At 42.1% G+C, this 16,351-nt stretch overlaps 1 protein-coding gene across 3 annotated transcripts in view; it reads right to left on the bottom strand.

The window, feature by feature from the left end:
* IL17RB (interleukin 17 receptor B) overlaps nt 1-16,351 on the bottom strand; it is an 833,505-nt gene that overhangs the window by 140,396 nt on the left and 676,758 nt on the right. For all 3 annotated transcript variants that reach the window (XM_069643631.1, XM_069643630.1, XM_069643633.1), the window contains exon 9: nt 15,033-15,108. In XM_069643631.1, the coding sequence (XP_069499732.1) occupies nt 15,033-15,108 (76 nt within the window). The remainder of the gene's footprint in view (nt 1-15,032; nt 15,109-16,351) is intronic.

The raw sequence follows: 16,351 nt of genomic DNA, 5'->3' as shown, positions 1-16,351 counted from the left end.
ATATGTAGTGTGCTCTTTTCATAAATTGGTTAAGCTCTGCAGTCATGGTTTGCGAGGTGAATTCTGAGTGACTAGGAAAAAACTGTTTTGTAGGGTTTGTAGGCCAAAGGGAAGGTAATGAGTAACTGCAACATTAAGCAGATGGTCATCCAACAGGCCAGGCCGAGGACTTTTAAGTCTCCACAGTATCACAGAAGAAAGATGCAATCTTTTACGTTCATGGGAGCTTGTTATTTATTGTTATGGGGATCTGGCCATTTACTTTCTGACCAGCAATAAACCTGGCGTGAAGGGACGCCTGAGGCCAGAGTTGATGGATACTTCATGGGTTTCAATTGTTTTCTCAGGATGTGACCGGAGGCTATGCGTGTTGAATTGGTCGTCGTTTAGATTAGAGTATATTGAAGACCCTCCCCATATTGTTGAAGTAATCTTGCAAACCATGTGCAATTATGTCTGGGGGGTTTGGATGTCTCAGGCCAGCAGGGACTTGTAATGAATTATGTTTATATGTAAATGTGTAATTGTGTGATAGTATACCAAAGACCACACTCTCTAAGAGGAGGGAACTCTCATCTCCTGCACACTTTCAAGGACCAAATATCAGCCAAAACATTACTGTATATATTGCATATATTTAAACATATGATATGAACACATTTTCAGATTGTCTTGATATGGTAAATATTTAAACTAACATTCTTCAAGAAAAAGAATTTCTCAATGTTAGTTAATCTTCACAGATTCTGGTTTGTTGGGAAACCCAACACATTTCGAGATATAATACTTTATCAGGGGTACTTTACTGTGAAAATTGCTGCAATTTAACAAAAGAGAGCACCAATGAAAACACTTGAAAATACTATCTTAAGAAACATATCAATATTTCACATTTTCGAAATCACCTTAAGCTTGAGCAGTCACCTTCTAATTAAAAAATCCAGAAATCTTCTGGTTGTCTGTATGGTCTATATCCAATATCCGAGTATTTCCCAACTGGTGTGACCATTGATCTTGAGAAAAAAGGGTAAAAAGCTATTTGACCTATGTATCTATTTCCAAATGTTTTGGTCCCAACCTAGGCGGGAACCTTTGTTCATAAAATTAAGTCAAACGAAGAACAAATAAATGTATGAACTGTGCCTTACCACTATACTGATAGTGTCCAAAATGACGCTGTATAATGCTGGCATATGTATTCATCATTCTTCTAAGGTACAATTCCAAATCTCTGAAAAGGGAAATAATGTCTCCTAAGTGACAGTCTTAGGATGAAACTGTCCTTGTTAAGCATCATTATGCCTTTGGTGTCTTACCATATTACACCCTTGGGATGTGAAGTAGTCAGGTTGAATATACTCTGTATGGTGTATTCCTCTTAAAACACAGATTAGGGTTTCGAGGGGTGAGAACAGGTTGAAACGTTCTCTTATATTCAGCAATAAGAGCAATATAATGTGTGATGCTATATGCATACTGCCGTTATGCACTAAAATAAATCTCACCTATGTCTGCTAATGGTCCAAAACCATCTGCATGTGGTGAGGATTAAGAATTCTGTACTCAAAAAGTTTGTATTGTAATCTCTTCCCAAAAGACATAAACTGTCCTATCTTGATCAGTAAAGCTATTAACAGTAGTGGTAAGTGGCTAAATCAGCTCAATCCATCTGTAATTGGGGGCGGGAACTAGTGAGAAAGTTTCTACCTGCTCCTCTACAATCTAAAAGAAAGTCTCCCTTACAGCCAGTTCCTGAGGCTAAAGAGATATATTTAAACACAACCACACTGCAGAATCAAAACAATCTGATGTTTGACAGATTTAAAAAACGAGGCAACCCATCAGAAGTTCTGGATAGTACCATTACTAGAGTTTGGATGAGAACTAACCATTGACTTTGGGTACACAGTCATGTTTAAACTGCATACACACATTAACCGCTTGGGAGACAAGCTTGTGCTTACATCTTTACAATAGTAGATAATTGTATGCATTCGTGATTAGGCATGCAATGTCTTAAGATTCACAGATGGAGGTGCACTAATTTAATGTAGTGGTCAAGCCATGTACTGCTGTTAGACATATTGATGGAAGTTGACTGAATGTACATTTCACCTGGAACTGCCTTTCATATACTACGTGACACTATAAGCTTGCTCATTCACCTAATGGTGATATCACTAGAATGGAATTGCAGACGAAAAATACTGGGCAGATGTTTTCCATATATCAGAGTCTCTAAAATATTAATATAATTAGATGGTGCCCTCTCTAGGAGCACCCTGAATGGTATTGAGATGACATTGGTCCTAGTTTGTATGCAGACTTTCCGTATCTATGTGATTTTTCCGTCACGGAAAAGTCAGTGACGGAAAGGTTTGCATGAGAAATGTATGCACCACAAAAGGTTTGTACATTTCCCATGCAAACATACATTTAAAACCCCTACAAACCCACACCCCCACCCACACCCACAACACAACCACACCCCCAACACACCCCCACCCACACACCCAACATACCCCAACTCACATCTTACTTACATTTTAAGACGCGCTGTGTCCCTGTGGTACCGGTTCACTTTCACTTCCGTAATTGGGAACCGGCGCTGCAGGGTCCTTTTCTTTTTTTTCTTTTTTGGACAGCTGCAGGGTTTCTCCCCCCCCCCCCCCGCAACCCCTGCTCACAATACTCTGTAGTATAGTGAGCGGGGTGTTGCGGGGGACACCCCTTCAGCCCCTGTTTTCTTTTTTTCGGGTGTGCTGCAGGGGTGCCCTCTGCAACCCTCACTCACTCACTATACTGTATAGTATGGTGAGCAGGGTGTTGCGGGGGACACCCCCGCAGCCCCACAATCTTTTTTTTTCTTCTTTATCTATCTAAAATCATGCCACCAAAGGTTCAAACTTTTGGTGTTCAAACCTTTGGTGGCATGCATTTATGACCTTTTTGATAGGTCAGAACCTTTTATTCGTCATTTCTTCCGATTCTGATATTTCTAACTATACCCATTTACAACTCCTTAAGTGACATCCCAGTATTGTCACTGACCAATTATAATCTCTATATTTTACAGGGGGAGACATAGGTCACAGCCTAACAAGGAAACCTCTACATACTGGGAGGCCATCCACATTAATATATACATTTCCTTAGTGACATCTCAGTAGAGTCACATAAGAAAAACATACTTTAGCACAGGTCACAGGGACATAAAGGATCCCTAACACATATGCACTTATCAGCCTATGATACCTAATACACAACGTATGGTAACCCTGTTCTATTTTCTGCACCATAAACATATCCATCATTGGGGGTATCAGGCATCTACTACCGTTTGGACTATGAGAAATCAGGTAGCGCTCTGTTATTGGGTGCACTCTGTTATTCTATAACAGACACTCATGCTGAGCTACACTATTATATATTTCATATATATACATTTTTTACAACCCTCCCCCCCATTTTTATATGAATAACACCTCTAATGCCTTCAAACATTGGGGCATCCCACGGGACTTATGTAACTTTTTACATTTTACATCACCTACTATTATTTTTGAGACAAAGCCATCTTCACAGTAAAAGATCATGTAAACAATGACAGTGAGTCACGGTAACGTGCGCAATGACGTCATCGCGTCATGCGCATGTTATATACAATGGCTGCCATTTTGGCTCTGCAAATTTGTTTGCTGTTGTATCTGAAAATCCACTGTGGAACAAGAGGCTCCACAGCTATCTACTTCTTGGTAAGTGAATGGCAATAACTTTTAGAAGACCTATTGAGCTGACTTAGCCACTTACCCTCTACTATTAGCATCTTTACTGATCAAGATAGGACAGTTTATGTCTTTTAGTAGGAGATTACAATACAAACTTTCTTAGTACAGAATTCTTAATCTTCACCACATGCAGATTACTCATAGGTACTCTAATCTGTGTATTAAAAGCAATACTCCATACAAAGTATATTCTACCTGACTACTTCACATCCCATGGATGTAATATGGTAAGATACCAAAGGCATAATGATGGTTAACTAGGACAGTTTCATACTAAGAATGCGACTTGGGAGACATTGAGCCTCATAATGAGTTGGACGGTATCGCGGCGGTAAATTTGCTTGGATACCGCCAAATGAATTACTGTTACCGCCACTTGGTATGGTGGAATTTCCCGCCAGATTACAAGTGGTGGTGGCGATTTAAGTCCCCATTCATTAGAGTCCATTGGACTGAATGGGGCTTTTTTGGCAGAGTTACCATGGCAGAATTTCCGCTGCAGTAATTTCACAGATTCTGCTGATTTTTTCGGCGGTGAGTTGGAGGATTTACCTCCAGGGTTTTCCTGGAAGCAAATCCTCCACTCCATGCCCAAACCTGTAATTAGGCACAGTGGTAAATTTGGCAGTAACAGTTTTACTGCCAAATTTACCACTTACCGCCAAACTTGTAATGAGGACCTTTAGTTCCCTTTTCAGAGATTTGGAATTGTTCCTTAGAAGGATGATGTTATGCATATGGCAGCATTATACAGCACAATTTTGGACACTATCCCTATAGTAGTAAGGCACAGTTTATACATTTATTTTTCTTCTTTTTACTTAATTTTATTAACAAAGGTCCCCGCTTAGTTTGGGACCCACACATTTAGAAATAGATACATAGGTCAAATTTCTTTTTACCCTTTTTTTCCAAGATCAATGGTCACACCAGTTGGGAGATCCTCAGATATTGGCTATAGAGCATACACACAACCAGAAGATTTCTGGATTTATTATTTAAAATGTTACTTATCGAGCTTAAGGTGATTCAGAAAATGTAAAATATTGATATGTATTTTAAGATAGTATTTTCAAGTGTTTTCATTGGTGCTCTCTTTTGTTAAATTGCAGCAATCTTCACAGTATAGTCCCCCTGACGAAGAGTGTTATATCTCGAAATGCTTTGGGTTTACCATTAAACCAGAATCTGTGAAGATAAAAGAACATTGTGAAATTCTTTTTCTTGAAGAAAGTTTGTTTAAAAATGTACCTTATCAAGACAATCTGGAAATGTCTTTGTAGCAAATATATACAAAATATACAGTAATGTTTTGGTGGATATCTGGCCCTTCATAGTCTGCAAGGGATGAGAGTTCCTACATCTTTGGGAATTTACTCTTAGGTACTGCATATTAGTACGGTCCGTGTGGCAGGAGTGGATTTTCTCCCCTGCACCTTAAGCTTCATGTTCAATTTGTTGAAATCACAGAACATACTAGACAGATACCATAAATTGAATATTCTAATATAGTAGTGCATTGTTGACAATTTTTGCTGTAACTGTGTGTTGATGTCATGACCTAACATGGACAAATCCTAAAAAGGGTTGTGTTGTACACATGAGCTGAAGATGGTAGTTTAAATAACTGTGACCAGTGAGAACGGGGGAATTGTAGAAAGAATGGATTTCCTTTGTACAGGTTTTGACCAATCATATGTAAGGGGTCATTTGTAATAAAATATATGGTAGTTCTTTAACTGTTGCATTTATATAATGGGTCAACGTGTGGTTCAGAGAGACTCAGGTTAGTTTGACTGTATAGAACCATCTAGCCCCTACCATCCTATTGTACAATAAACTTGGTTTACGTTCAAACATGCACTTGCTTTTTAAGTGGTGGGTATGCTTTGTTTTAAGGTGATTAGAGGCCGATTGGCACAATAGCATGGGGGTACAGTCCACAAACTATGCCAATGACACCCAGGTCTTGCTGGAACTGTATGGAGATTGCCATCTTGACTCCATAAACATCAATAACATCTATTCTGCCATCCAATCATGGAAGACTTTGAATTATCTGGCAAGTAAGAGTTACTAATATTGGGTTCCTCCCCCAGGCTATAAAAACTGGATCTTTTTACCATAGCTGGATGTCCCATTCAAGTTTCGCCCCATGTTAAGACTTTGGGAGGCTCTTTTGATTCCAATCTCTCTTTTAATAAGCACGTAGCTCAGTTACGATAATTTTGCACGTGTCTGAATAACCTTCATTGGCAAATACATCCTTACCTTGCTGTTAAAAACAGAGCCTCCATAGCGGCTGCTCTTATGATTTCAAAGCATGACTAATGCAATATTCTTATGGATGGCATGTCTACTGCTAATGTTAATAAAATACAGGTTATTCATAATGGTGCAGTCAGGGCTTTGGCTGGTCTCAGGAAGCAACAGCATGTATCAATTGCCAGGCGTGAATTGTACTGGTTGCTGGTGAGACATAGAATTCACCATAAAGTGGCTACTATGACTTACAAATGTCTGCATGTCTTGGCGCCGAACTACCTTTCTGAGTGCCTTAAGGAGGCCGCCATTAGAAGGACCCTTCGGTCCAACAATCTTCACTATCTATTCATTCCCAGGTATAATCTTAAGAGATTTGGTGGTACCAGTTTTGGCTGCCGGGCCCCTCAGATTTGGATTGAGCTCCCTTTATTTATTAAAGCAATTTCCAGCATGGTTTCTTTCAGGAAGACAATGAAGACATTACTTTTCAATCGAGGTGTAGATTAGAGACGGTTCTTCATTAACCCCCTGCTTTGTGGTTGTGTGTCTTGTTGCGTCTTTTCAGTGCACCTTCAGACCTTTGGGCTATCTGGCTCGTTATTAGAAGTAAAGTAATAGAAGGAGGAGTTTGCTGACCTAAAATGATAAGAATGAACAAGCACATTGGATATTAAGGAGGAAGAAGTGGCACGTTTGAGCAGTGCTTGAAATCTGCAAAGAAAAGGATAGAGATGAGCCAAAAGTAACAGCTGTGTTGTGAGCCAAGGAAGATAGGAAGAGCGAAGACGGAGAAAAGGAGAGAGCTGATGGGCGCAGAGGAGTGGGAAGAGAGGTAGAAGAATAGGACTTCTGTCTTGGTGGGATTGAGGTGAAGATAGTGACATACAATGTTAGATGGCCAAAAAGCAGGTAGGGAGCGAAGGGAGTCAGCAAAGGAAGGAAAAAAAAAAGATTAAAGTGTTGCCAACACAATAGTGACATGATAGATTATATGATGTGATAAGAGCCAAGTGATGAATAGTGTACAGGGCGAACAGGGGAACAGTCACTGAGATTTGAGGGACACCATAAAGTAGGAGACAAGATGTGTCCATCCCAAGAAACAAAATAAGTTTGATTTTAAAGATAGGGACACAACCATTACAGGATAGAACCAGATAATCTGAGTGAGGCAAGAAAAGGAAAGAGTGACTGACTGCATCAAAGGCTGCAGATAGGTCACGGAGAATCAGGATAGAGGAGACTTTATCATGACGGGCAGAAGGGAGTGTATTATATATGTAGATACACCGCTTCTGAAAAAGGAAAGTCTTGAGCCGCTGGTTCCTGGCAACTAATAACGAACGTACCTTTCATCTTGAAAATAATTGATAAGGTGGCATGTTGCCAGTACCAGGCCTTTGCAGACACAGAAAACATCTTGGCAAGTGACCAATCAGGTTTTCGGGTAAATCACTGAACTAAAACAGATTTCCTAGATTTGAAAACAAATATCTTTGAAATTATTGAGGATGGAGACATGGGCTTGCTGCTCCTTTTAGACTTATCATGTGCATTTGACCTGGTCGACCATGACCTACTACCAGACTAGAACATGTAGGGAAATGGCAATATCTTGGCTCAAAAGCCAATGGCATATGTAGCTAGTGGTGACGCCCAGTCACAGAAGACACCTTTAACATGTGGTGTCCCCCAGGAATCTTGTTTATCCCCTCTGTTATTTAACATTCATGTTAAATGTCTATGCGAGCTTTTACAGTCCCTGGGATTGAAATTCGCTAACTTCGCCGATGACACCTAGATCATATTCAAGCTATCTGGTGTCTACAAGGAAGATGTAGAAAAGGTAAACAAAGTCTTCAGGGCAATCCAGAAATGGATGGCCTTAAACTCCATGGCACTCCTCATTACGACCCTGGCGCTAAGTGTTTAACGGTGCCGTAAAAGGCTGCGGCACCGTTAAACACTTAGCGCCTTACTACGAGGTCCCTTTGCGGGACCCTACCTGACCGGCTGGTCTAGGCCACCCGTTAAAGTAGGGACCTGCAAAGGGACCTTGGTGCTAAGTACGGTACCGCAATTTGCGGTACCGTACTTAGCGCCTTCCCCATTCCCATAGAGCTCTGTGGGGCAAAAATGGGAATGGGGAAGGGCCATGGTTCAATGGGGAATTACCGCCCCGCCAACCTTGGAATGGAGTGGTAATTCCCCATTGAACCATGGCGGACCCGTTACAACTCCGGCACCAACCATGTTACTAATAACGCCATGGTTTAGCGCCGGTGTTGTAATGAGGGCCCTCATTCTTGGAACACCCCGCAAACTGAAGGATCCAGACTCAAAATACAAAAGCTTTGTGATAAATGGGAATTCTATTCCAGTGTCAGATAGAGTAAAGACATTGGTGGTCTATTTTGACTCCCACCTTTCCTTTCAAAAGCATGTTTCCCATCTGAAATCATCGTGTTCATATCATGTCCACCTGCTGTGGCAGATCCCCCCCTATTTATCTGAGTCTAATAGGGCTTTAATTGCGGCGGCCATAGTCAAAACAAAACTGGACTACTGCAATAGCCTTCTCTTGGGGACCTCCAAAGGCAACATTAAGAAACTTCAAGTCCTACAAAATGGAGCAGTTTGAGCTATCTGTGGTCTTGACCGCCGTTCTCACGGCTCGGACTATCGCAGAAAACTACTCTGGCTCCAAGATGAGCAACACATTCAATTTAAAGGTGCTGTCATAGTGTATAAATGCCTGAAGGATGGAGCACCTAGCTACCTTTTCTCCAGAGTGAAAAGATCCTCCTCTCTTCGGACACTACGTTCAAACAACAAGATACTACTGGAACAAACTCATGTTGTCCTGGAAAAGCTGGATGGAGCGAGTTTCAATGCCTGGGCCCCGTCTCTTTGGAACTCGCTCCCTCTGGACATTAAGGGGTGTGTTTCCACGCAACATTTCAGAAAACGTTCAAAAACGTATCTCTTTGATTCAAAATTGATCTGATGTTATCAGTTCAAAATAAGCCTGGATGGACCACTTCTGGTCCAGTTTTCTGTTGCTCTGTGCAACACTTTTCTGTTGTATGTGTTTGTCCCTGTCCATCTGTGAGTGCCCTGAGGCGAGTGGCGCTATACAACAATGTGATAGATAGATAGATAGATAGATAGATAGATAGATAGATAGATAGATAGATAGATAGACAGACAGACAGACAGACAGACAGACAGACAGACAGATAGATAGATAGATAGATAGACAGACAGACAGACAGACAGACAGACAGACAGATAGATAGATGCCGTCTCAGTTGTGAGAGAGAAGTGATTATGCGGATTTAAAAAAGAAGAGACTTGGGGATAAACAGCACGCACTAAAAGGTTTAGAAACACCAGGAATATCTGGTGGAAATTTCCAGGACGAGTGAGGTCAAGGGTGGGCTTTTTAATTAGGGCCAACCATTGCATTCTTGAAAGAGGACTCGAAGCATGAGATTGTGAGAAAAATGTTGAGAAGACAGGTTAAATAGGAAATTAGTTGAGGGTATTTTAAAGGAAAGAAGAAGGAAGGGAGTCAAGAGGACAGCCGTTGTGTGTGCTTGAGTTAGGAGGGAGTCAGTAAGAGCTGCAAACAATGGTAGTGAAACTGGGGTGGAAGAAGTGCCTGCTCCTTCCTCTCCTGCAACTGCCATTTTCGAACAGTCTTTATGCCACAGACTTTTAATGTAGAACTCTGAGCGTTATGCTTGCTTCGTTCAGTGAGGAAAGGCCGGTTCACTATCCTGGTCACCTAAGGGGTGACCTCTCCATTGTCCCTTTACGTCCAGGATTCTATGGGTCCCCTTGACTTGTGGTACATTCCACCGCTGAAATAACGGTAAGTAAGCAACGCAGTAAGCACACATATAGACACTGACTAAACATTGTCTAAACATCCCAAGGTGTCCGTATATTAGTCCTATTTTCTCCCCTGTAGTTGTTAAATATATATTTAATCCCACATCGCCGTGCCCTATTCGGGCAAGGGGCTACACAGGCATGAGTAGGAAAGGGTGGTGTGGTGTGACGTTAGATGTGGGGAATCCATAGGTGGCAAGGAGACAGAAACGAGAGGCTGAGCAGCCAGCCATGCTGCTCCGGATGCCGTCATGTACCAGTGGGTAACGCCAGCCATCAAGACAAGCGTCTTGGATGCTCAGCCACTCCTAGGTGCTAATATTGTCTTGTCAATGTACAAAAACAACCTTGCTTTAAACATCATAATTTGAGGTTTAGTTGTTTTCTGTTTTACTCACAAGCAATTCAATGCTCAGTTGTCTGGTTTAAAGTAGATTGAGCCATCAGTAATGGTAAACAATGGCATTGCTGGGACATCAATTCCATTTGCACATTGCCAGCTACGCTACTATGGGAAATCAAACAGAACTGTGAAGAATGATAGAAAAAGAGAGGTGGTATGGAATATTTCAATGCATGACATGAAAATAAATGACTGAGTGTAACAGTGCACCGTTGCAGAGACGCCTAAAGCCACATCCTCACCTCAGTGCTGCCAAAATATTCTACACTAGATGCACGGTCAAATGGTGTGTGTGAACCAAATGCATACTTGCGTCCAGCTGATGACTGGGGGAAAGCCTGAATGTTGCCAGGCCGTGTTTATATTTTAGGAACCATTCAAGCACAATGGTCACACACCACAGGTGCAGGATGTGGGTCCCAGATCTCCATACTTTGTAGGTGCTGTGCATCCTCTTTCCTCTTGTGCGGCACACCAATAGAGTAATGGAGTGGACTCAGTCACGAAACCACTTCCTTGCCCAGCGGTGTTCACCCTGCTCCACTCACCCAAACCTTTGCAAACGGCTGCTGCACTGCAAGATTAATCCACACAGAAACTCCCGGCCCCGTAGGCCAAGCATTTGGATTGGCCATTCAGTGGAGCGTATTTTCTAATGAGTCAAAGAACACGCATAACCTGGGCACTTTCCTCCTGGCAGCCAGGAAGCCCCAAGTATGGTCTGATCCTTTTATATGAAAACCTGTCACTCAATTCTATGGAGTCCTACAAGTATTTCCCTGTACCTCGTCATTGTGCACCATAAACTACTTGCTGATCTCGTCATACTGTTTGCTAATATCTTTCAAATGCAGATAATAAGCAAATTGCTTTTAACCTGCACAGCTGTCCTGATATTTTGAAGTCGATACAGATTGTCACCTCAAAATCCAGGGTTAGGTGATTGGCAACTGCCTCTGCCTCTATGTTCTGAACATACACTAATCGCTTGTCTACTTCAACATCTCCAATCCCTGTTCTCTTCCTTTCTAATGGGTTTCACAATTGAACATTTCTTTCTTTGCTCTCCAGAAACATGACCTCACGAGGTAGTCCATTTTTCATCTCCTTTCTTGTGATGCATGCTCCCCACTTTTGAACACTTTTGAGAACCTAGTTCACTTCTTCTATGGTTTTCACACCCATCAATTATTGTGATTGGGTCCTGTTTGGTCTCCATAATGCCCTCACTCAACAACCTCAAACTGTACAGAATAAAGCAGCTAGGCCCTTTCTGAGCCTGAAACCTTGGGTTAATCTCTGACCTGATCTCCTCTCTCTGCACTGGCTCCCTGTCAAAATGTCCATCAGATTCAAAGTTCTCCCCATCAGACATAGGGGTTATTGAAATAAGTGGTTGGTGTACCTAAAACAGAGAATACATAAATACCTACCACCTTTGCGCCTGACATTGGCTGCTGGTAGGTCACTTATTATTTGAAATTAAGGAAAATGAATCTGGGAGACAGACCCCTGAATGCAGACAGAGACTACTGGCATAGGAATGATCTTCAGGTAACCCTCAGAGAGGCGGAGAACCCGATGCAATTCTTTAAAAGACTCAATATCTTCCTCTTCAGGATATCATTTTGCTAGATTCCTGACCACTGATATGTGGGTGCTTTATTCTCTATGGTTCTTATTGTACATCTCCACTGTTTCCCTTCTGACATGCCAGCACTTTGTCTAGCACTTACCTTTCCCATTCTACCTCCCTACCTCCCTTGCATTTACCCAAACTTAAAGTTTCCAGAGCCTGTTAAGATCAGGTTTCTTGTTGCCTTTGCCTTGAAGGTGGTGTGAATGGGCTGTGCTTATACAGCACGGTCGTCGCTATATAAAACTCCAATAAATAGAAATAAATAACTATCAAATCCGTCTCCGGTGGGCCTGATGCAGCCTCTCCCAGCTGCGCTGCAAATTAACGAGGAACGGTTGCTTCACAGTCTTCATGGGAGGTTCAGATAGCACTCCTTTGGGTGGAAATGATTTAATGAAATAATGTGGACGATGGGCCTGAGCGATGGTCCAAAAGCCAGGATTGCTTTATTTATATTGCTCTTCCTTAGCCAGACTGATTCAAAAAAGACTTCTCTGCTAATCCCACCATTGAGAAGTAGTAGCCAGCGGCACTCCTTAACACAGTTACAAGGCCAGAGCTTGGATTTATGCAAACTCATGTACATTTTGGTGCCCCTCTCTTCCAGTCAGATTATCTTCTGTTGTAGAGCCAATGGGGTGACCCTGATTGCTCTGCTAATGTTGACACCCTATGTGCATGCCTAGAATTTCCATGCTGTAGAACATGCCCTGTCCTGTCCCAGCATGATAGCAGCTGGCATCCAGCCTTTAATGGGTGGGATCAGTCCCACCCATTAAAGACATGTGAAGTTTGTAATCCAGATTGGTAATGAAACTAGCCTGGCAGCGCTTTACAGAGAATTAATAGGCAGTTACAACAGGCGTTAAATAAAAGAAATGTATGAATTCCCATTTTGGCTCTCACATCTGTCTGTAGAAACTCATATTAAAATATTAAATCGAGTTTATTGGTGTCCCGAAAGATTGAAAAAAAGAGGCATGTCTAATACAGATGAATGTTGGTGCTGTGTGCAAGATGTTGCCACGTTGGAACACATGTTGTGGAGTTGTGGGCGAGTTTCCGGATTGTGGGCAGAAGTATGTGAAGCATGAATACAAATTTTGGATGTGAGTCTTGATTTGGATTTCAACACTTTGATATTAGGATTTGATATTGAGTTAAATGAACTGAGCGCTGCTCAAAAGAACTGGTTGTTCAGGAGTGCTATAGTGGGCAATCGCCTGGTTCTTCGAGGTTGGAAAACTAAAATAGCTCCTTCAGAAGACGATTGGATTGAGGAGATGTTCAAACTGGCTAAGGTTGAAAGGGTGATCGATATGCGGAAAAAACAGCTGACCTCTTTTGACAAGCGGGTCATTACAAGTTTGGCGGTAAGGGGTTAACGGCGCCGGTAAAGGTGCCGGTGCCATTAACCCCTCACCACCGCATTACGAGGTCCTTTAGCGGGTCCCGCTAACGGCGGCTGGTTTTACCAGGCGCCCTTAGTGGGAGCCGCTAAAGGACCAGCATGCTAACAACGGGCCCGCTATAAACGGGCCCGTTGTTAGCATGGTCCCCATTCCCATTAAGCCCTATGGGGGCTCGAATGGGAATGGGGATGGGTTCCCTGAATGGGGAAATACCGGGTCCTCCAAGGTTGGAATGGCCCGGTAATTCCCCATTCAGTATGCAGTAAGGGGTTACCCATGGCGCTAATTGCACCATGGCTACCTCCAACCTCGTAATGACCCCCGAGATCTGTGGAAAATGTAATGATGTTTATTGACTTCAGCTTAATTTTTATTTTTTTATTTTTTATTTTTTGGTTCATGCTTTATATGTATTTGCTGTTTCTTGCATTAATACACATTATTTCTGTAACTGACTTTTTTGAGAATGTTTTTGGAGGTGTATTACTTTTGTACATAAACTGTAAATAAAGAATTTAAAAAGGAAACTCATACAGCTTTACACAAGCAGGAATTACCTGCACTTTTTATCTCTTGTGGAACTAAAGACCCCTCTGGCAGCGAATGGTTTCGATACAAGGAGCCCGATTTGATATACTCATTTCAAAGGTATAAACAGTCCCTTTTCCAGGCCAATGCACCATGTTGCACCTCTTTGATGAGGCCAAAAAGGCCCAAATATGTCTGGAGCTGCTTGTGTTTCTATCAAGAGGGAATGTGGCATAGTGCATCACGCCGGACCACGGCTAATTTGCAGATGGCTATTTCCCTTCTGAACTGGGCTATGACCAATGCCATGGGTTTTTACTATTTAAGGTTTTAATTTGTCTCTCTAAGTGAGAGAGGGTATGCCCAGCCGGGGGTCCTTCACTCACTGTGCCATAGGGAAACACGTATAACCTAACTGCGTAGGCCCTAAAAGGTTGAAACTTAGCTGGATTGGACTTTGTTGCAGACAGCACAAAGGAAATCTGGCCTATTAGTCAGGGCTAGACTTCTCCTTTTTGCGGTAATATCGACTGACTTGCATATGGCTTATCCGCTTCTGGAAGGCACAGATGGCCTAAACATATTGAGCCTCATTACGAAGTGGGCGGTAAGGGTTAACGGCGCCGGTAATGGTGCCGCTGCTGTTAACCCCTTACCGCCCTATTACAAGGTCTCCTCGCGGGACCCGCAAAGGGCGTCCTTAGCAGGTCCCGCGAGGAGACCAGGGAGCTAACAACGGGCTCCCCGATTCCCATTGAGCCTTATGGGGGCTCCAATGGGAATGGGATGTACCGGGTGCGGGTTCCTCGAATGAGGAATTACCGGGTCCTCCAAGGTTGGAATGGCCCGGTAAGTCCTCATTTGAGGAACCCGGACCCGGTATGCAGTAAGGAGGTAACCAAGCTGCAAATTGCGGCATGGTTACCTCCAACCTCGTAATGAGGCCCATTGTATTGAATGTCGCCTAGAGCAATAACAGCGATGATGATTAATGCGACACCTGCATTCCATCTATCAGTTTTTGGTTTTAATTTGTTGCAGCAATTACCAAAGGCAGATGAATTGTGATTAGCAGATTTTAGAACAATAAGGCTATTTACCTTTAACACGAATGCAGTCAACCAGCTTTTGATGCCTTTGGCAGTAATTCTGACATCCAGGAAAAAAGGGGATTACCTGAAAAACAGATACAAAAATAATTAACCTAGAGTTTAGCAAGGTTTGTCTTAAGTGAACTTGTAGAGTGGTTTGACAACTGAAAATGATGTGCAGGTATCCCGTCCTATTTGCTATGTATGTCCTCATTTAGACAAATTCCTACCCACAAAGCATACATTTTAAATGTCACATATGCACCATAATTCTCCCAACAATAGTCCTTCCTTTCTATTTTCTCAGGTAAAACGGATGGGAAAGGCTTTTAAAAAAAAATGTAAGCAAGTAATGTATAACATCCCTTTTGGAAAATGTGTTTGAATAGAACACACTCATTCGCTTCCATTTATTAGGTCTTGCAATAGGAAGCTTTAGCTCTCTGCCAGAGCTCTTGAAGCTAATACAGGAAAGGGTCCCAGGTGGCAACTCACTGCTCCATTACGCAGATCGAGTGGATCTTAGCGAAAGCTGTGTTATAGCAGCGGACATTTTTTAGGAGAGAGTTGAGCTATTGAAGTTGAGAAGAAATGGTCCAAATAGGCTTCCAATCCATAATATTCGACTAAAGCAGTATTTTTAATGTTCATTTTAAAATGATGGCACACACTCCTTAGAAATTTATCTCATACACCTGTCAATTCAGGACCAAATTGTAGTCCTATCTTTATCTTGACCCCGTCCCTCCTATTATTTGTCTTCTAATTAACTTAGCATTATCGGGCAGATAGCTCAGGGGCAATGTGCTTGCCTTGGAAGCAAGACGAAACAGAGCACCACATGTTCGATCCCGGGTCCGCGCTTAGAAACCTCTGGGTATTAAGTGCATTACAAATAACATATCATATCATTTGGATCAGAAGAACCACTTTTTTCTACTCAAAAACCACATACTTCCCTACAGTGGGTCATCTATAAAATGAGCATCTCGTAGAGTAGATGCCACAATGCCTGGAATTTTGGCAGCCTGCCAGCAGCAGAGCACTCTGCATTACTGAATCTGGTGCAATTTAGGAGCAATGACAACGACTGTTCAAACTACTGTTATTTAGCCCAACATCAAATGAGATAATATGTGTTTTGTCTAGGAATCCAACTTTTCTGAGAAAGTAATCCACCACTGGAATATTTTAATATTTTGTTAGTTTACTAGATTGTATATATTAATGTAAGCAAAAGCAAATGCACGTTTAAACATGTTCTACAGTTCATCTATGCCTCTGAACTGCTATGTACACAATTGTGCTTCCGGACATGTTAAGTGTTA

Source organism: Ambystoma mexicanum, chromosome 2p (genome assembly GCF_040938575.1).
Source record: "Ambystoma mexicanum isolate Mex_15411 chromosome 2p, UKY_AmexF1_1, whole genome shotgun sequence".
Classification (NCBI taxonomy): domain Eukaryota; kingdom Metazoa; phylum Chordata; class Amphibia; order Caudata; family Ambystomatidae; genus Ambystoma; species Ambystoma mexicanum.
This window is presented reverse-complemented; position numbering and strand designations above follow the sequence as displayed.